This window comes from Lissotriton helveticus, chromosome 1_1 (genome assembly GCF_964261635.1).
Source record: "Lissotriton helveticus chromosome 1_1, aLisHel1.1, whole genome shotgun sequence".
Lineage (NCBI taxonomy): Eukaryota > Metazoa > Chordata > Amphibia > Caudata > Salamandridae > Lissotriton > Lissotriton helveticus.
The window spans coordinates 2,054,468,631-2,054,490,824 of record NC_136057.1 but is presented as its reverse complement, the minus strand read 5'-3'; the positions used below and the strand labels follow the sequence as shown (position 1 = coordinate 2,054,490,824).

General features: G+C 44.1%; 1 protein-coding gene across 1 annotated transcript in view; it reads left to right on the top strand.

The window, feature by feature from the left end:
* Nucleotides 1–21,981, top strand: part of PTGFR (prostaglandin F receptor) — a 234,843-nt gene extending 212,862 nt beyond the window's left edge. Inside the window, exon 3 of the mRNA XM_078659266.1 lies at nucleotides 21,332–21,981. Coding sequence (XP_078515392.1) covers nucleotides 21,332–21,658 — 327 coding nt within the window. The 3' untranslated portion in view covers nucleotides 21,659–21,981. The remainder of the gene's footprint in view (nucleotides 1–21,331) is intronic.
* The last annotated feature ends 213 nt before the right edge of the window (nucleotides 21,982–22,194 follow it).

Here is a 22,194-nt window from a genome sequence, read left to right as displayed (position 1 = left end):
AGCCACCATCCCATTTAATCCCCTTCAATAGTGGCATCTTTCGAATAGTAACTGCCAGCGGCTCTAGGACCAACACGAAAAGGAGGGGTGAGAGCGGGCATCCCTGTCTAGTTCCCCGCGCCAGACGCATGTCACGCGATATGTGTCCATTTGCCACTACTCTTGCCACTGGGTCTTTGTATAATAATCTGACCCATGCAATAAAAGTGGGCCCAAATCCCATGCGGGTGAGTACTGCGAATAGGTAGTTCCATTCCACCATATCGAACGCCATTTGGGCATCCAAGGACAGTATCGCAGCCGGTTCTGTCAACAGTGAGGTTCTCGCCAATACTCCCTGCACTCTATGAAGATTCAACGCCGTGCTTCTGTGCGGCATAAATCCAGACTGGTCCGGGTGGATAAGCTGGGTTAAGCACGGCATGAGTCTGTTTGCCAATAATTTCGCTGGAATTTTCGCTTCAGGGTTCAGGAGAGAGATAGGCCTATATGACTTACATTCGTTAGGCGGTTTACCCGGTTTTGGAATGGCCACAATGGTCGCCATCCGTTGGTCTGGGGGCAACGTACCCTTCCCTCTACTCTCCTCGAACATCTGAAGAAGGGGGGCACTCAGGGATTCTGACATCGTTTTAAACCATTCAATGGGCATCCCGTTTGGGCCTAGAGCCTTGCCTGAGTGGAGCGCATTAATAGCCAACTGAATTTCGTCAGTTGTCAAAGCGGCATCAAGGTCTTTTGCCGCCTCCTCTGTCAGCGTTGGCATGGATATATGATTAAGAGCCTCCCGAGCCTCTTCTTCGGTCACAATTACCGCCGGGGTGTATACCTCAGTAAAGTAATCGGCCAACACGTCGACAATGTCTTCCGGCCTGGTATGCCCTATCCCATGTGAGTCTGTAAGTTGTAATATATTCCTGTTACCCCCCTGCTTTCTATCGAGCCATGCCAAGAGTTTGCTAGCTTTGTCCCCAATGTCGTATACCTTGTGTTTGGTGGCTGCAATATCCGCCAAGGTTAATCGCCTCAGGTGGTCGTCGAGGCGACGCTGGTGCAATTGTAGAGTGTGTAGTGTGTCATCCAATGGATTCGCCATATGGGCAGTGTTGGCCCTTTCTAGGTCCAATTCCAGTTCTAAAGCTTCCCTCCCTTGCGTTCTCTTGTGGTGCATTATCGCTGCAATGGCTTGTCCTCTGAACACTGTTTTATAAGCCTCCCATAGTATTGAAGGTGATTGCACCGAAGACCGATTTTCTTCAAAATAATATCGGGTTGCTTTCTTTAATTCCTTACTAATAGATGGAATCTTAAGATACCCTGGAAAGATTGGATAGATCCTCTTGCGCGTTTTCCCTAAACTAGACATAGTCAAAGTAATCGGCGAATGATCTGAAATACCCCTCGGTTGTATCTGTGCTTCGTTTATGGTAAGGAGACCGTTTCCTAATGTGAGGAGGTAATCTATCCTTGAGAGGCTATTGTGTGTAGCCGAGTAATAGGTGTATTGCTGTTGTTCTGGGTATAATAGGCGCCACACATCCAACAACCCTTGCGCTTCCAGAAAACTATGAAGCTTACTGGGACCTTCTGTGTGCGTTCGTATCGGGAATCGATCAAGAGTGTTATGCAGTATTGTGTTAAAGTCTCCCCCAATGATTAAGTCCCCGTCAGGGAGACTCAAGAGGAATTTGCCGAGGTCTGGCATTGCCACGGCATGCAGCGCCGGCGGGATGTAGACCGACACCACATTCAATGGTTTGCCTTCCCACTGGCCATGAACCGCCGCAAAGCGGCCCTGGTCGTCTGTCTTGGTGGACTTCACAATGTGCAGTATGCCAGTACCGCGGGATCCTGAGGGGAATTCCGCATGTGCAATCATGCGGTAACCCCTTCTATCCATCGCCCGTGTGGCCGCACCCACTAAGTGTGTCTTCTGTACCAGAACCAGGGCAGGACCCAACCTCTTAATTCCTTGCCTAACCAGGCCCCTTTTGATCTTGTCGCCCAGTCCCCTAACGTTCCATGACATGATTTGTAGCGGGGCTATCGGGGTGAGGCTATCTATCCCGGCCATGGTGGTGGCTTGTCATGGGGCCCAATTAGTGTCTCCGGAGTCATTCCCACCTGTATCCCATGGGAAGCATTGTTGTGGGAGCTAGCCCATCGCCTCGTGCATTGGGCTTCGTGTCTGTTAAGGAGCAAAGCAGGTATATCGCCAGCATGCCTACTGTGTTGTGCCTGTACGCGAGTCATGTGACGTTGTGTGTTGATAGTGTCATAATGTATAGTGTGGTTGTGAGTCAAGCCCTGAACCTTTAGGACCAACTGGTCCCGAGCATGAACCATTCCCCTTCCCTTAAACGCTCCCCTCCCTGCCCCCCTGCTACACGGACTCAAAACCGCCCGCCCCCCAACTTTGCAGAGTGCATGCCCCATTCCCACAACAGTTTACATGCGCGCTGGGGTAAAGGACTCTCCGAAGTCAGCGGCCCCTCAGTGTCTTCCCCGGAGGTCCAGCGCCCAGTGTCCAGTGGCGGGCCTTAGGCGTTCTGTAAAATGAGACCGACTAAATGTAGATCCTGGGAGTCATTGTTCTTCGATGTCTTCTTCGCCCACGTCTTCTCTTAAAGGTGTGCCACTTTCCGTTCCTCCACCTGACGCTTGGGATTCCTGAAGACGTGGCGGCACGACCTTTCTGGTGCCGGTTAGATCTCCGAGGGTGTGTGTCCGTTCGCCATCCCTCCAGCCATTCTTGCGCGGATTCCGGGGTATCGAAGAACCACGTTTTATTGTCCGCAACAACCCGCAACCTTGCCGGGAAGAGCATTGAATATTGGAGTTCTCGTGCCCTAAGTTCTTTCTTTACTTTGAAAAAGGTTCTTCTCCTGTGTGCGACATCCGCCGTGTAGTCTGGGAAGAAAGCCACAGTGGAGTTCTGGAGTTTAATAGGGGGGGACGACCGTGCTGCCTGCAGGATGGCATCCCGGTCCCGGAAATTGAACAGTGGGGCAACAATTGGTCGTGGGGTCGCCCCCGGTTTAGGTTGGCCACCCGGCACGAGGTGCGCCCTCTCCACAGAAAAGAAGGTGGACAGTCCCCTTGGTTTAAGTTCGTTCGTAATCAGGCTTTCAACGTACAAGTCCATGGCTCTTGTGCCTTCCGACTCCGGCACGCCAATAATGCGGATGTTATTCCGTCTAGAGCGCCCTTCCTGGTCGTCGAGTTTCTCACGCAGTACCCTGTTGTCCGCCGCCAACTTCTCCACCACTTGCTGAAGGTCAGATACGTCCTCCACCAGGGATTTTGTTACCACTTCCATGGCGTTCACCTTCTCCGTCATTTTATGGAAGTCTGCCCTGAGCAGTGTTACATCGGTGGAAATCGAGCCCACTGTAGTTTGTAAATGTGCCAAGGCCTGCATCACATCGTCCAGCGTCGCCTTCTTGCCCCCTGAGGCATCTGTGGTTTTCCCGGCCGTCCCCGTCCCGGTGATCGGGGAGGTGGTTGGTTTGTCGCAAGCGTAGCGGTCTATTTGGGTCTGCGTGGTGCCAGTCTTTTGTCCCCTCCCCGCCATGCCTGCGGTCTACGCAGTCGTCAAATACTCCCGACCCAGAGGATCGCCTCCTCCTGCTATCGTTATTGTGTGTTGACATCGTCTCTCGAGTTCGCGGTCGGGCTGGGCACTTCACAACCGTCCAGGGGGGGCCAGCGACCAAAGGTCTGCAGATCCACAAAGCCTCTTTTGTGCCAGGCGAGGTCTATAGGATGAGACCCGGTCCGCAGTGGTGAATGTACCCAGCTCAGCTCAGCAGGAAGCGTGCAGCCGACCAGTTCCAGCGCGGGGCTGGATTAACTTGTATGGGGATGTCTGCGTGCGACGCTGTGCAGGGGGCACCAAACGAGCCTTCGCCGCCTAATTTTCAAAGGACGTGTGTAGGCAACGGGCGGGTGGATCCACTCGCCGGGCAAAGCAATGCCGCGCGCGGCGTCGTGCACCTCGATCCCAAGGCCAGGGCGCACCGCCCCTCGAGTGGTGGATCTCGGCGTGTTGCTGTGGCAATAGTTCCCCCGTGTCGCCGTGCGGGACCAGTGCCTGAGGTGCGTCACATGCCCCTCTGTTACTTTCAAAGCCCAGTCCCGTGTAGTCGATCTAGGGTCCCGTCGGTTGGTGGTAGATTCGGGGGGGGGTCCGCCTCTCCAGCACCACGCGGTCCGAGTGGTTGGCCCCACCGGTGGGCCGGAGTAGGATGTGAGAGGCTATCAAACATGTCCACCGAGCCAGTTATCTTGGAGGGCTCAATGCGTCCTGCGCCCTTCCGGTGTGCACCCCGTCCAGCCCGTGTATAAGTGTTCCCCCTCCGCATTCACCGCATCTCACCACGCCTGGGCCAGAGCTCTCAGTCAGTGTTCAATTGGCGCCTGGCGAGTATCGACCCCCGTTGTGTGAAATGGCGGCTCCGCTCCACGTTTTGCAATCTGCCCTCTTACCGGGCCGTAGCGCCTGACGCGGCCACCGGGGTGAAGGGAGAGGAGGGTAGACACCGTTTCTGCTTCTCCGATGCCGATCCGAGTGGCATTGATCGGGGCACTTCTCCGGATCTCCGCACTCCCTCGATGCGTAGGGGCACTTCCGGCGAGGGTCCCCCCGGAGTATCTGCACTTCCTGTCGGGCACGGTCGTCAGGACAGTCCCTGGTCTGCGTAGTCCCTGTGGGCCTGTCCGCAACTGCAACGGCAGTCAGTTTCCAGACTTCGGATTCAGACTCCGCTCGCCGCCGTTTGTACCGCCCGGTCCTGGGCTCTGGTTCCCTCCTGCAGGGATGTAAAATTGTGTCGGATCGCTTGCCGGATCGTCGGAGAGGCCGCCTCAACCACGGAGCCTGTCCCTTATGCTGCCACCATCATCGGCTGCTAGCCACGCCCCCCCCCTTTTTGCCAATTTTGGTGTAATTCCATTCAGCAGTTCGGACTGTAGCCTGTTCCAAAATTTCCTATGGAAATGAACACAGAGAAAATGTGTTTTGGGACCCCCTTTTTTCATGGCCCCCGCTTGATGAATCACTCCAAAATTTTCAAAACAGGAGCTGGCCGGGGCGCCCCATTATATATAAAGATATTGATAAATCAAAAAACGCTTTTTGTTTGGAAACTAGGTTCTAACTATAACTATCCACTGGCAACCGCCAGAAGGCCAGTAGGAGATATATATATATATATATAGTTATAGTTAGGACCTATTATCCATAGGAAAACCGCAACATTCTATTGGTAATAACTTTGACGTCGATTGATGAATCGTCTTGAAATGTTCCAAACTTTTGGCTAGCTCAGTTCCGCTCCTTTATTGAAAGTTTAGAGGTGATTGGTCAAGCGGGGGCTGAGATAAAAGGGGGTCCCAAAACGTGTTTTCCCCATGCAATTTCCCATAGGACCTTTAGCCATGGGTACAGCCCGAACGGCTGAATGTAATTACATCAAATTTGGTAGAGAGGTAGTTCTCAGTTCCGACTTGTGCCTTTTGCTTATATGGTGTTAATCTGTTCAGTAGTTCCTGAGAAAATAACGGTTAAGTTCATTTATATATCTATGGGCGCGGTGGATCTGCTGATTGCGTGAGGATTGGCATCGTAGCATAAGCGCACAGTCCCGATCACGCACTCAATGCTAATTGGCTGTCAAGAGTTTGTAAATATTCAAAACCAGGAACTGTTGGCAGCCATTTTGTGCCTCGGTAGAAGCAAGGATGAGGAAGTCAGTGGAATATCTGTTCAAACGGAGAAAGGGGGCAGGGTAGAAATAATTTTACCCTCTAGACCTGCTTCCAGGGCCCACATTTTTTATTTTAAACCGGGATGCGTGTGTGTGGACTGTGCCTTAAAATAAATAAATAAAAAGGAGTTTTTTAAATAATTCATCTCCGGGGGGTTAAATTCCAGGGGCAAAATTATTACATTTTATGTGGGACCCAGAGGGACGCCCCAGCCCCGGGGATCGTCAGCGCCCGGGGCTATCCAGAAAAAAAATGGTGGGGGGGGGGATCAAAGGTCCTGAAAGCTGCTGGGACCATCAACCGTCGGGGGTTTATGTATTGTGGGAGGGGGACTACCTGGCTCCCCTCCTCGAGCACTCGAGGGCCCCGTTACCCACGGGGCTACAAAAAAAAGTATGGCTAGGAGGGGGGGCTGTAAGGTCTCCAAAGCCCTGGGGACCACCACTCCCCGGGGCATTATGTATTGTGGGAGGGCAAGTTCCTGCAGTGTTCTGGGGTGTCCATCCCGCCCTCCCACAGCAAGGAAATCTCTTTCAAAATCAAAATCAGATTGCTTTTTCACACGGAGAAGTTGTGCATCAAAGGCGTTGGATTTGCACACCCTACAGATAATGAGTCGTGCATCCAGCGCGTGCACACCAGGGGGTCGCACTGAGCACTGCGCTAGGGGCGCGACTTGTAATTTTACCGTAAAAAAATAGCCCCTATTAGTAATTTATAATATCTCCGGGGACCCTATCCCCCGGGTCTTATAAAAAATGTTGGGGAGTGTGAGGGGAGCTACAAAGCCCCCAATGTTCTGCCGGCTTCCCGCGTTCTTTGGGAGTCGGCATTGCTTTTCCGCAAGGGGAGATGCTACTTGTATGTGGAAATTCAATCTGCTTTTTATTTTGAAAGTGAGAACAGATATCTCTGCTCTGTCTTTCAAAATGCAAACTAATTTTGCAATGGGAGGGCGGGAGCCGTGAGACTCCCGCCCTCTCAAAGCAAACAGCAGTGTCCCAGGGGTAGGCACCCCAGGATACTGCATGAGTCGGCCGTGGGGCGTTGCGGTCTCCAGGGGTCTCGAGGGCTCTAGGCATAGGGTCACGCAGTCTGTCTCTAACAAAACACAAATTTCCGGGGGGGGTGTTTCCCGGGGCTTGAGAGGGGCCGTTGAGGCCCACATACTTCTAATTTTGGAGGGGGGCCTTGGACGCGAAAGTGGTGCAAGGGGGTTATAAAACCGGTACAGAGTGTTTTGTTTTACTTTGCTTTCCTTTTTGGTCTTGTAGAGGATCCAGGGTTAATATAACGGTTTTTGTACACCCAGTACCTTTCAACTCTACCCCCAAATGGCGTTCTGCCTGTTACCATAGTAACAGTTCATGAAACACTTAAATGAGCACTGAGGTTAGAAGTTCACCACACTATGTTGGTAATGGAAAAAAGCTGCTGTGCTGGAGTTTTTAAACTTTTCCATAGCAACCGTTAGTCGAAGGTATAGACTCTGGTAAAGATCTGGTAAAGAGTTAGCCTCAGAATTATACTTAAAATTATAAATATAATTTTATTGGGGACCGCTTACCCCACCCAAAAAAAAAGACGTATATACTTTTTTTAATTAACTTTTACTAAAACAATAAATAACTGGAAATGTAACTTTAACAAAACAATATAATAAACAAAATGTGTTATCGAGTCCAATAGAAGTAAGGTAGGTAATCTGCAAAACAAAAAAGAAAATTAGTGTTTGAAATTAGATCGATGTGACTAAATGAGGTCAAACATTACAAATCAAATTAACAGTTGAAGATATTTCCTTCTTTTAATGTGTGCAGTGTGCCTGATACATTTCACATGTCTTATAGGCTTCCTTTTAAGCAGTGTCTGTATGGAAGAGCCTACTGCATCAGATTTACATTACAGATCAACATGTCTTTAAAATGATTCAGAGATGAGACAGAATTATAGACAGGTAGGAGATCAAGTCATTATGCAGGACAATATTCTTTAGGGCTTATTTACAAGACTCTAGCACCAGTTTTGTGTTACTTTTCTCATGTTGAAAGTGACGCAAAAGTGGCACAAGGGACTTGTAAATATCTAGGTTGCTCTGCTTACCTTGTGTAAACACTGTGGCCAACAGAGTTCACAATTTGAACTCAGCTTTGGTTGGTCACGACAGAGTGGACAGCAGCGTCCATAAATTTAAAAGAGAAATAATGTGAGAGGGAGAGAGAGAAAGAGAGAGAAAACGACATTAAGACTGCGAGAGAGTGAAAGTTATAGATGGAGCAGTTAATGGTGGAGAAAATACTTTTAGATCACCTTTTGCCTTAGTTGTGTGTCCAAGTATGTGCTGGTTCATAGTGCACCCTCCAGTTTAGTGACGTAAAATATATTATATAGAGTTAGTCATAGTATAGTACATACAAAAGTGGCATAAGGGGCTTGTAGATTTGCCTCTCAGACTGTGGTAATCTATCCATTGTCACTGCTTGGAGGTAATTGTACATACCTACGCAGTGAAGCTACTGCACACTATCCACTCTCTCCTTTCACAGATGACTTGTCGTTGTTTCGGAAAGAAGCTTTTTTGCTCACCCTGTGCCATTGGCATGATTCAAAGAGGGTGCACCACGTGTTTTAGCAGCCTTCTCAAAAGTTGTTTCGATGGCCATGCATCATCGCAGAATCCTCGAACGTTGAGTTTTAGAGATGCTGGGGGGAAGCCAATTTGTGAAACACAAACTGTAAGATAAAAAGGAAGTTAACATTTTTTATCAAAGGAGAGAGGAATTGAGAGAGTGACTGCAAAGAATATTCGCTGCTCAACTTTCTGTCACCAGTGTGTTTTTCACCACGTGCTGGGACATAATGCACCCTGAAGCTCTACATTTAAAAGATAGTAAAAGAAAGATGTTATGTTTGGTAATTGTTACTATCTTAATGTGGAGTTGAATAACATCGGCCTTTCACACACGTCCCCTCTCACATTTGAAAGAACTATTTGTATAGTTTATATTCCGGACGTTTGAGCGATTATAAAAACATTCCCGCTATTGGAATTTTTTTTTACATGTAATTTGTCACACTATATAGGACTGCGTTTGTCTAAATCACTGTGCTACTTTTTTGTATCCATTCTGCTACAGCCCTTCGACTCCCTATGATGCGCACCCAGGCCTCACTGCTCACCTTTTCGTGGGCAGGACACCTTCTGCATCATGTAGTCCCGATTGGCCACTAAGAAGTCTCATATATGGTGCAGAGTCTTGATATCAGTATGGCTAACGACATACTCGTGCTCCCATCAACATCGCTGGTTCCTCACCCACTCAGTGCTTCTGATACTACTAACTCAGTGAACAAAAAGGCCACACACGTAATGGTGGGCCCCCCTACTCGGTGGTTCGGGCCTACATAAGGCGTTTGAATCACTAGGATGGGCCATCACAGCACTTGGAATGGGAGCAATTCTAAAATGGCGTAGAGCACGTGCACCCCTTCTTTTTTATTGGTACGGTCATGTGTGTAGTGACAGATGCTCTGGTTGGGTGTGGTGTGGGTGTTTACCAGTCATGAGGGAGTGTGTGTGCGCCGTTCTGACAACTAGACCTGGAACTAAGAAATCACTATAATTAAATCTGGGCAATGTTTTGTTGTTGTGTTTTCCTGGAAGCGTAAGTGGAGTGGGCTGGCCTGATGTATGCCAGTGCTGCGTGACGCTCTGAACCATGATTCCGGAGCTATGGGCGTGGTCTCGTCGGGAGCTATATGAGAAATCAAGTGATTCAGGTGTCCGTTTTGTAGTGCTGACATCACCCTGGTCTTAAAAACAAATGTGTCATTATATCTGTAAAGTCCCACAACTTTGCCAACATGGAAGGTCCGGGGTATTACTGACTCTATATTCGTTCATAGTTGCACACATAAAAGATGGTGGACATGACGCATTTCTGCGATTATGAATGTTTGTTGTACATTAAGTGGAGTGTTGTAGCTGTAGCAATACAGGGCTGTGAAAGGTTTAAGTTGCAGTTTTTGGCACATGAAGGGCAGCACAAATTGGGGACGTATGTCTAGTGGTGATGTTGAAGGTGATACCCTAGAGGTACTTGGTATTGCTGGTGGTGGAGGTACATTTTGGCACAATCTTGTACATTGTTTATTATCATAGTTCACATGATGCAGCTATTGAAGGTGCTTTTGCATACTTTTTACTCTGTTTAAATAATTTGAGGCTGAATTTAATGCTGTCTGTAGTGTAGATGAAAAGGTAAATTCAAGTTGTGAACCCTACTGTGCACAGTGTACATAGAAGCTAGTAGTCAGTACAGTTATAGAACAATGTTTGTTTCACTTATTTTAACAAAATCTGAATACATACAGTATAATTGTCTATGCATTAAATAAATCAAGGTTGAATTTCCTACTGTCTATAGTGTAGATGCAAAGGTGGATTCAAGTTGTATACCCTGCTGTCCGCAGTGTAGATCTTAGGGTGGAGTGCATCATCTGCAATTATGATTGAAGTGGAAGATAGAACATATATGCAGCGTGCATTTTATTATTCAACTAGATGTATAAGTGATATAAAATACGTTTTTCAAGGAAGCATAATAAAGGGATATTGTGTAGGGTTTGATAGGTGTTATACTTAGTTTGGTTACTGAGTTAGTGGTATCTAAAACAAGAAGGTTCTGTGGAGGCTGCGATGATGCGTGGTCCGGGCAGGCTGTATTGATAGTAATGTTTTTTGTGTTGTGAATGGTGCCTTAGTAAGGCCACGTGATAATCATTTTTGGTACACTGAGGTACCAGTACCTTTGGTGCTTAGCGTGTACATATTCTGCGATGATGCCTGGTCTGGGGGAGGGGGCACAGTAATTGGAGTAATGTCTTTTGTTGGTTGGATTCTGCATGAATTCCACTTAAAAGTGATAGTATGCCTCATTGCTGACATAAAACTGTTCACTCTTCTTTCCGATGATTTATGGTGCACTGAGTTAGTGGTATCTTTGGCGATGAGCTTGTACGTACCCTGCAATAATACGTAATGCAGGGGGGCTGTACTGTGAGCAATGTTTTTTGCCTAGTGAATACTGCTTTAATAAGGCTACGGTGAAATGTATCGTGGTGCAGTGATTTAGTGGTACCGAAAGAACTCAGCATGTGTGTACCCTGTGATGATTTGTGTTTCGGGGGGGGGGGGTCGCAGTGGTATAATGTCTCTTGTGTACTGGAATGCATCATGCACAATCGTCATTCTATCTGAAAAAATCTGAACACGTACAATACAATTGTCTCTGCATTAAATTAATCAAGGTTGAATTCCTTATTGTCTGTAGTATACATGCAAAGGTGACTTCAAGTTGTGAACCCTGCTGTCCGCAGAGTACATCGAAGGCTGTAGTTGACACAGACATTGAGGAATGCTTTTTTGTTACAGACTTTAACAAAATCTGATGACACAGTACTATTTTTCTGCCTTATATAAATCAAAACTGGATTTTATGTTGTCTGTAGTGCTTATGTGCCACTGGTATCAAGAGGTAAACTCTTTTGATCGCAGTGTACATTTGAAAACAGAACTCACTACAGTCATTGAGGAATGTTTTTTATGGTATCCTTTATCAGAATAATCTTTGCCTTACATAAATCAATAAATCAAGGATATCTTGGATGATGTCAGTAGTGTAGATGTAAAGCTGAATTAAAGTTGTGAACCCTGTTGTACGCAGTGTAGATTTAAGGCAGTAGTCGACACAAAGGTCGATGAATGCTATTTTGTCACAGTTAACAGAATCTGAGGACACAGTACACGTGTCTCTGCCTTAAATAAAGCAAGGCTGGATTCAATGCTGTCCATAGTGTTGATGCAAAGCTGAATTCATGTTGTGAACCCCGTTGTACGCAGTGTAGATTGAAGGCAGTAGTCGACACAAAGATCAATGAATGCTATTTTGTCACAGTTAACAGAATCTGAGGACACAGTACAATTGTCTCTGCCTTAAATGAAGCAAGGCTGGATTCAATGCTGTCCATAGTGTTGATGCAAAGCTGAATTCAACTGGTATCTAGTTGTCAACTCTACTGACCGCAAAATAGATTGAAGGCAGTTCTCAGCAGAGATACTGAAGACAAATTTAGATCCAAAGTTGATTTCAAGTTGTGAACCCTGCCATCCGCAGTGTCGATGGAAACCACTAGTCGATACAGACATAAGTCTGCGGTGATGTGGCACTGAGTTTGCAATTGGCCTGTGTCAAGGAAGCACGCGGTCATGGCGGCAGCAACGTGGCAGGGTGGGGACCTTCGCTGCGGCGCAGTCTCTTCTCTTTGCAGAAGTGAACCACACCCAAGGCGTAGACTAATTATTTACAGTCGTACATTCACGTTGTTTACATTGGACTAGCCAACTCCACTTCTATTTCAAAGAAGGGGGTGAACACAGCTACATGACAGAAATATTCCTCAGTGTCAGAGATAATATGGTTGCATCCACTATTCAGTACACTACACGTATCAATGGTATATCTACACACTGAAAAGTTTTTGATTTCTATAATGAATTGTGCATAGTATTTCACCGGTAGTCTTAGCGTTGTGTACATTATTGTTGATGTTCGAGTTTTTTCCCTTATACATACTTGGTTGCCAAATCTCTGTAGATTAAGCTAGTGTGCTGTTGAGGGGATATATTATTTTGGAAAGGTTTGTTGTCCTGTTTTGCACTGCCTTTGAGGTAAGAGGAAGGAGAGGTCCGAGGGGTGGTTGTAGTGGTAGTGGCGCTGAGTACTGTGATTTTGTTGGGTGTTGGAAGTATATAATTACAATCTCTAACACATATTGCTCTTTAAACATGGGTGTGAGTTGGATGTAATTCACGTAGTACATGTTTGACGTTTTTACAGTAGTTAATTGTTGATGTTAATTTGTTAGTGGTAAGTAGAACTATTGCCTGATTTTTTACGTAGCATTGCAGATTTGGTTTCTGGTTGAAAATTTGGGGAAGTGGTCAACATAATAAGTAGAAATTGTCATTTAAAAAACCTTTGAAATTCACTGAAAAAAACATAGGTTTCAAGCAGGTTATAGTTAGGAATTATCATTTAAAAAACCTTTGAAATTCACTGAAAGGCAGGCTATAGTTAGGAATTAGCATTTAAAAAACCTTGGGAATTCACTGAAAAAAAAGAAAGGTTTTAGGAATGTTATAGTTAGATGGACATTTACCTCATACAAAACCATTGAAATTTCTCTGTTATAGTTAGTTGTACTAACTGTAATTCTTGCGCCCACAATCCACTGGTGATGATGTCACATATTATATCATTCATGACATGGTCAGTGACATCACTGATGACATCTCAAATGACATCACCGATGACATCCACGTGACAATCATATACACCTCATCATACACTACTATAATCTATCATCACTCACTGTAAAATATAGAGTACCATATTTGAATCAATTGACACACCAATACACATATCTAAAACCCCACTCAGTCATTCTTAGATCTACATAAACATGTAATCAACTATCTATAGATTCACTCATACATGCTGTCAATGATCAATAGAACACTATGAAACATACGTATACACCTATATTGACATTCCACACCAGCACACATCCTATTTACTTATGCAGTCATCCTGCTCACTTATGCAAACAATGGATCATACTTTATTTTACTGAGCTATACACTTATGCAAACACCACTTCATTTAATCATATAGATAGTAACTCATACTTAGTGTGTTATAAAATCACTATTACAATCACTCATGCAATCACTGAGTCTTATGTATACTTATTTATATACAACAAATGTCACATACACTGCCTTTTATTATTCTAGTTTGTTGGACATGTACCATTGAGAGATATATTTGCTCATCAGCACATCCATATACATATTCACTCACCCAAGCAAGTATTATAACATGTATTCTTAACATCATATTCCTACTGAATCAACTATTGACCCATCTTTGGGCAGTCACAGACCCCCCACCGAACCACACACAGATTCACTCTCCCATACAAATAATCAATTAACTAACCAATAACTGATATAGACTTTCGCGGAGCACTCTCGGGTTTGACAAGCCTTTATTTCACCCAGCATGACGCGTTTCATCTCTCAGCTTTTTCAAATGCTTTTCGGTGAGCAAGGTGGGTACTGGCATTCTGGTGTATTTAAAAGCCTCATTAGGCTCCTCCTGCACAGCGTTCAGCAAAGGGGGACTGCACTCACACCACAGTCCTTCCTGATTTCATTAGCCGCCATCTTTGAGTGTATATCCCTTTTATGCACGTTCTATCGTAGTATGTAATTCACAGTGTTCTTAGTTTGGCGTAAACTTTTATTCAGTGATTGGGAAAAGGAATCATACCTCGCTGATGGTACTGTAACACTGTGCTTTTAATTAGAGAGCCTCAATGTCCATGTTAACAACCCTTCATCAGCCGCTTTTCTGCCATCTTGTTGACCTTGTGCCTAAGAACGTTGATTATAGTAATCTCCGCTCCTCCATGTAGTCATGTACCGGCTTTGTGCTGGCAGGTATGTGGTTCACTTGACTGCGGCGGTTCTGGCAAGACAAATTTAAAGTTCCAAAAATTTGCCACACAAACTTGCCGAACTCTTTACTTGACAGGTTCTTCCTTTGAGCAAGTGGCGTGCTCGCTTACATTAATCAGCAAAAGGGGGTCCCTACTTCCAGGAACACACACGGAGCACTCTCAGGTTTGACAAACCTTTATTTCACCAAGGCTTGCCTATAACGTAATATCTTAGGTCTTGACTTTTAGATTTGTGTTGGGTTTTAAAATTGCACGCCACAGGGTAGGTATTATCTTGATTATTGATCACCCATATGTGTTGTAAAATCCTTTTATGAACCTGTAATTTGGTGCTGCCTACATACTGTAATATATATATTCCAATGAGAAAAAGGACACCAAACAACTTCATTTCCCAGACTATATTTATCAGGGTGAGATGGGTTTTTTCCAAATGAGCACCGTACAAGGGGGAAGAGGGAGAATGAACAATGAACAAGAAAACCCCCCGAAACTAGGAGATCAAAGGGGAGCACAAAGAGGTCGAGGAACAATAGGCAAAAAATTGTAAATGAAGAAAAGGATAAGTTAATCATTAACCTCTCTTTGAAAAGTCTGAATGAACATCATGTGAAACTTCTGAATAAAGGATCAACTTTTTGTCTGCACTCTGGGTTTGATCGTGTGAACACAAGGATTGATCTTTATGGCCTCTCCCCAAGCCAATTGTGGCCCTGTGGACCCCTTCCCATGTGGCCCAACCACATCTCCCTGGTGACCTGTCCCCACCCACGGCACCCAGTGTGCTTGTTGGGGACCACTAGGAGAAAGTCGAGGCCCCGCAGTCCCAGCCGGATCACCACCTCCTGAAGGAACCTCCATTTCTCTTGCACACAGGGAGCTTCTGGAAATGTAGATCCCTGCACGAAAGAGCAATATTTGTAATCTCTTTCCCTGCCTGCAACATTTCAGGCAGGGAAAGAGATGAAAACTCCACTTCCAGTGAGGAGGAGCACGTTGACAGCTCCCGCTTGCTGGAAAGGGAGTGTTTACCTTTGGTTGGCGGAAGCGTTGACAGCTCCCACCAAGCAAAAGTAAACAGCTATTTCCCAAGGGTGGGTACCTTGGGAGATAGCAGGTCCCTAGGGCCATTTGTGGCTCCAGGAGGGGTGTTATGTATTTTAGGATAGTCCTGTATACCCCATTTTTACATACATTGGCCCATCCATATGACAATAACGATTCTAAACAGGTGACCTTTTACCTAGTAGCTTGCTCCTGTCTCTTCGACAACAGGCTCTAAGTATTCTATCATAACCTCTGTACCTGAAGTACATAACCATGTCCCCAGGCACAGCAGATTTATTCTGTATAAGGGTCACCACTTTTTTTCATCTTTGGCCAACAGCCAGCTGTGCATGATCGCGCTTGTTTGGAAAAGCATCAGTGATTGTTTTCAAAACATTTATGATTGTTTTCATAACACCCATGATGTTTTAAAAACATATTGATTCTAGAACAAACCCTGGAGTGAATCCTTTAGTATAAAACACCCTCACTCCTCCCGATAAATTAGAAGAGAATTCCTTCCAAGCTGAGACAGGGCCCTGCATGTTGAATCTTCGACAAGCAGCGGTCTGACATTCCTTGCGGGTTCTCATCCTAGAAGCAGAGACAGGGCCCTTCATTCCCAGCCATCAGGCGAGGGGGCTGGTTCATCCCTGGAGGTTTCTTGGCTACAGATACATATAGCTATTTACACATACAACTACATATCCAGGTTAGGCTAGGTACATTTTAGCAAAATTACTTTGGGCGCATTTTAGGAATATCCACATGCTGCTGTTTTCTCTGAACTGCTTCTATTCATATTATTAGTATTATGGTAGAAATGTATCTACTATTTACTATATTGGTACTAGCAATCTCTTTCATATGCTTCTGTCTCCTAATTGTCACAGCACATATGTTTGTACGAGGCTGTCACTGGACCAATAAATTCATATTGAAACGTGGTAATCGCCATCCTGTTTTGTTTCTGAGAGTAAGCAAGCATGAGTGTCTGAGCGAAACGTACTGTGCTGTTTTTCGCGATCCCTGAGGAATCAGGATTGTCATGTACAGTGGTGGCCAGAGACTACCTATACCACTGTAGAATACAGGAGGATACTAGTGGAACTGTTATTATATTAACTGTAAAGCTAGCTGGTCTAACGGCTGGCATATCCTTTGTGGTGTCTGGAAGCGGTTGGGACACCAAGCCCTTAGTTTAGGTCATTCAAAACACGCAGCTCCTGGGGGACTCCTTAGAACTACATGACAGGGGGACCCTCCTCCTTCGTTCTGCACGGCCAGGCCCGGAGAGGTGGTGGACCACAGGTCGTATATCACCTGGGAGGGAGGCCACGCAGCACCCTGCCTCTTTTTTAAAAAAAAGTAATTGGCCCCAGGGAGATGGTGGGCCCAGGGTAGTCTATGTGTCCCCCTCTTTTAATATGGACATAAGCCCCGGGGAAGTGGTGGTCCCCGGGGCATAATTAAGCCCTTGGTGGGGGCCCCATGCACCTCTCTCTATTTTATTTAACACTACATTCCCCCTGGACCTGGCCCACCCAGAGTCTACATTAAAAACAAGTGTGATGGACGGGGCTTTTTTTAATGCCAGATGTTATCGCAAATTTCACTGTGAATTTACCCTGCCTCCTTTTCTTTTTTGTGCTTTTTGTTGAGACTCGGCTGAAGCCGAGTCCCAAGATGGCTGCCAGCACTTCCTGGTTAAAGTGATTGCAGCCACTCAGAGATTTGCAGACGTCTGCACGAGCTTGTCATTATTTGCGAACAATCCACACCTCTTGATATCCAAATTTGTCTTTCTGTACCAAAAGCTACCTTTCTGGCAAATTTGGTGCAATTCCATCCAGCAGTTCGGGCTGTACTCGTGTTCAAAATCCCTATGGGAATTAACTGGGAAAACACACCTTTTTTGGCCTCCTCTTTTTCTCAGCCCAGCTTCATAAATTATACAGAAACCTTCCATGCACAATTAGAATCATTGAAAAACTTTTTTGTGCAATGATTTTGTAAAGATTCGTCCAACGGCACCTAGATATAGCAAATGCTTTTCCTACGGAACCATGGTCCTACCTATAATTACCTACTGGCAGTGTATATATATTGAGACAAAGGTTCCTGTTGGGAGAGCAATATCTGCTGATTTCTGTGATATTAAAAGAAACATTACCTGCAGCAAACTCGAATCAATGCATTCTCCCATACCTTGCAAAACACCTATACAGCTTGTCCAAGTTCAAAACGGATACAATTTGCAAACATGACCCACCTTTTAACTATTTACTTCAGTACATGGGGTCACTTTTGTTTTCATAGCCAGGCCTATTTTTTGTTCCTGTCTGACGCTGCACATTTTAAAAGGCATGCTCTCTGCCCTTTGAGCATTCAAGGTCTATCTTGGGGATAACTTAGGGGTGACTTATAAGTACAAAAGGAACGTTTAGGCCTGGCAAAACCTCGAAATGGCAGTTTAAAACTGCATTACAGTCAGCAGTAGCAGGCCTTAGACACATGTGAAAGGCTACTTTAGTGGGGGTATAATAAGTGTGTCTGCCCACTAGTAGCCTTTAATTTAAAGGCCCTGGGTACATGTAGTGCCAAATACTAGGAACTTACAAGTAAAGTAAATGTACCTAGCAGGTGTATACTAGTTGTTGACATGTTTTAGTGGGGGCAGAAGCATGTTATCACTGCTTAGAAGTCCAAAAGCCAACAAAAATGGGTTCATCAAAAGAAGGCAGAGGGAGGCGAAAATCAGGGGTAACAATGTAGAAAGGGCCAGATCCAATTCTCTAAATATTCGGTTGGCCCACTTAAAACATGCAGCATGTCAGAAGAGGCAGAGGAAGTCGACAACACCTCTCTGTGGTTTGGAATGGTTGGACTCCAGAGGGTCTGGACATTGTTATGCTGAGTTGTATAGCACTTACTCACCCCTCAGGAGTATCCTGATACAAGAAGCAGCATAAAAAATAAACTGTAGGAAGTCCATCTCTCTCTGGATTGCCCTCACCTTTTCAGGCTCCTTCTACCTACTTTTGGGACTATGCCATATGTTTGTTCTTTATTTATCTCCAAACCCTCATGAGTAGTCGTTTCTAAGGACATTTATTTTTTCAGAGCCACAATGCTAACGTGATCTCTCTTCCTCTTTACACAATTCATGTAAAAGAAACATATTGTTGAAAAGAGACTAAAGATGTAGAAAGATTCTAGAAGGCCAAAATAAAACATTTGAAATCTCTGTAAATATAGTAGCAGTCTTGCAGTGCTATAACTTGTCTTTATGGTCTTTTATCCCCATGTAGGTATAATATAGAATATTGAATATGAATCAATTAATGCATTATTGAATGAATGAATGAATACATGGATGGATAAATAAATGAATGTGGTATTTGTGTAGCACAAATCCAGAAAAAAGGCAGTAGAGTGCTGCACTGGTTCAAAGCACAGTAACATTCAATGAGGGGCTGGAGAGGTAGCTAGGCTCTGAGAGTGGGGGTGACCATTACTTCATTGTGATGTAGTGTTATTTAAAGAGCTGTGTCTTCATCACTTTCCTAAATTGGAGCAGGATTGTGGGGGTGGGAGTACTGATGGATACAATTATATTATTCAAGGCTAGGTGGAAACTATTTAATCAAATATTTAAGATTGATTTTTATATTTACTAAAGAATGGAGAATATACATGTCCTCGAGGACCCCTTGTTTTCACAGAATGGATTAGCAAACTGAAACCATGTCACTTGTACTATGACCGTTAGTTTTCTACCTTTTCTACCTGCTGACAGCTCTTTCATGCTTTTACTCAGCCAAAGGAGGCAGAACTTCCAGCCTGGGTAGCGAATTTCTTTAGCCTTCTGGAAAACAGTATGTCCATGAACCACAGCAACTGACTGCTTTATGAAACAGTTGAAGACATTCTAGGCTTACCAATACTTTAGTGTTAGTAGTGAGAATCACAGTCAAGCCAACTTACCAACCACATAACAAATTAATAAAATAGCTCACCTCCCTCAGAAATTAACTAGAACTGATTGGCCTTCTCTACAATTCTTTTTAAACTCATCCTGTCCCCTTATCATTTAAAGATATATTAAAGGATCTTGATTTGAAGAGGTGCTCAATCTACAGTGTATAGAGTTTAATAAAATAAAAGGTTAAGCTGCAATAGTCGCTCAAACAAATGGCTACCTGTAACAACTGAGTGATCTTTGGGTCAACTCAGGGTTGGTAGTTCTTCATGAGCCTTCATGGACAGTCACCATGTTGTAGAACTATCGCACCAGAGGGGAAGAGGTTAAATCTCATTTACCTAGGACTGCTGGGTTTTACCTCTTTATCAAGCCGGATTTCCAGGGCCTAAAACAATCCTGCATACTGCTGAATATGAATAATGTGCTGGGTCTGCATAGATTAAAAACACAAATAGTCTAATCACTGACAACGCCTCAGGGTAATTATTTGGCCCATCATGCCACCTCAGATAAGACCTATCCATATGCAAATCCGCCTTATTCATCTTCCAGTGGGTACAGTGAAGCACAAGCTTCCAAGACAGATCCTCTCTGAGTCAGAACCATAGTTCAATTATGTCATCACGTCTTATGTTTTCAAAACGGAACATGAGTGAAAAATAGTTAAATATGGACAACTGGTGAAGATTAACTTTAGGAAGTTCACTTCAAACAAGTGAGACTTGTACAAAGTTTTGTGGATTAATGTTTAGTACCTGCATATTAATTGTATCTAATTTTGCAAAAACGATTTCAGATTGCTTTAACAGATATGATTAAAATCTTGAATATTTTACAGAGGATGATGATGATGCAAATGTTAGCATTCATATTCCTTGATTCATTGTACATAACTATCTTACCACATCAGTTTGATGGACTCACCTTTTTGAATCCTTAGGGTGGCACTGAAAACAATGAAATAGTGGGGGCAGCTGATGCAGGGATTAGATTACTGTTATTTTTATTCTAAAATGAAAAATTTAAATTGTTTGCAAGACATCCAGTAAGTGGAGGGCCACATGTAGGCGTTGCAATTGATGGAAGGTTGATGATATCAATTTTATTAATTCTGAAGCATCCAGGATAACTGAGGGTTTCATTCAGAGTTTGGCCCTCGGGATACTCAGTCACAAACCTGATGGATAGCATATTCTCTGTTTTACTAGTGACACAGTATATTAAGTGCTTTTAATATGATGGATGGGATATCAATCACAATTGTCATGGAGTATCCCATCCACCAAACTCTAAATCAAGTTCTAAATTACCATACGTTTTTTATCTTTGCTGCTAATTGTAACAATACAGTCAGTACTTCGTATGTCTCACCATTGTGCCTAACCAAAATTAAATCTTTCCTTTATATTACATTGTGGCATCATCATCATCTCATCAAAAGCTTTTGTTGTAGTTGCTGAGATTATGTGCCTTAGCTTCTTTATCTGAGAAAAGAAGCGCCTTAGTAATAACTGACATCATTTATAGGACTGCCTCGCAGCTCAAAAACAAGAACAATTCTTGTACTTAAAATGTCGGAATTTCTGAGTAATGTCGCTCATTCTTCAATGTTTCTTGTCCAGGAGCATAGCCTCTATTTTGTTACTGCCTATTTATAACGATTCATCCTTTATGCAGTCTTGCATGACTATTGGGTGTATTTTTTAGCTCAAAATGTTCACTGGAAGCCCTCTTCCTAATGTTAGAAAACCTTTCAGACAAGCTAAAAGAAAAAGTTTGGCTCAGAGTTTTTAATGTATAAAAAATGCAATGACCTCAGACACGTTTTGACAGTAACAAATATATTCAGCAAGTCTTGAAGAGCAACTTTAAATGTATTAATTGTGTGGTTGGGGGCATTACATCCTTCAGTTTGCATAATGATTACCTTTCAATTTTTTACAGGTGACAATGGCTAATATTGGAATATATGGAAATGAGTCCTTGGAAACCTGTAAAACTATACTGTACTCTCTTCGAATGGCAACGTGGAATCAAATTTTGGATCCATGGGTTTACATACTTTTGCGGAAAGCTGTTCTTAAGAAACTCTATGGGATAGCTGCAAGGTGTTGTGGTTTAGAGGTCATCACTTTACCAAGTTGGGAACTGAGCTCAATCAAAAATTCTTTAAAGGTTTCAGCAATTTCAGAATCACCAATTTCTTCTAACAGAAAGAAAACGAAACTTAAGAAAAGTCCCAGTGCGGACACGAACATGGAATTAAAGTGACAAATATCAGGACATTCTTGAACATTGTTTACAATCCATATTTGCGCGTTCATGTTCTTTTAAAACAGCAGTGTCTGAATGCTGAGATGATTGCAGTGGATAGCTACTGGTTGGACATGTTTTCGCATTATGGTTGTGAGCGCAACGCAGACCATTGCCTCTGTTAATGCACTATGCAACCCGACAATCATGGTGTCTTGTGTAATTGTGTATAAAATGTACAGTATCTATTAAGAGAGTATAACATGTTTACATGGATTCATATTTATAATTTAAGGGTTCATTTCATGCTAATGTTACAATAAATATGTATGTGACCTCTTCGTGAATTCTCTACAGGTTCTTTATAATCATTCTTACAGCAAATAATGCAAACATAATGTGCAGGTTGATGACTTTCCACATTTTATCATAACAATATCAATGGCACCTATTTTTTCAACAACTCCAACCATACACAGATGTGTGGTGTTTCTGCCTTCAGTAATCTTGGGAAATGTCTTCCCTGTATCCCCGCTGCATTTAGTTCTAGTTCG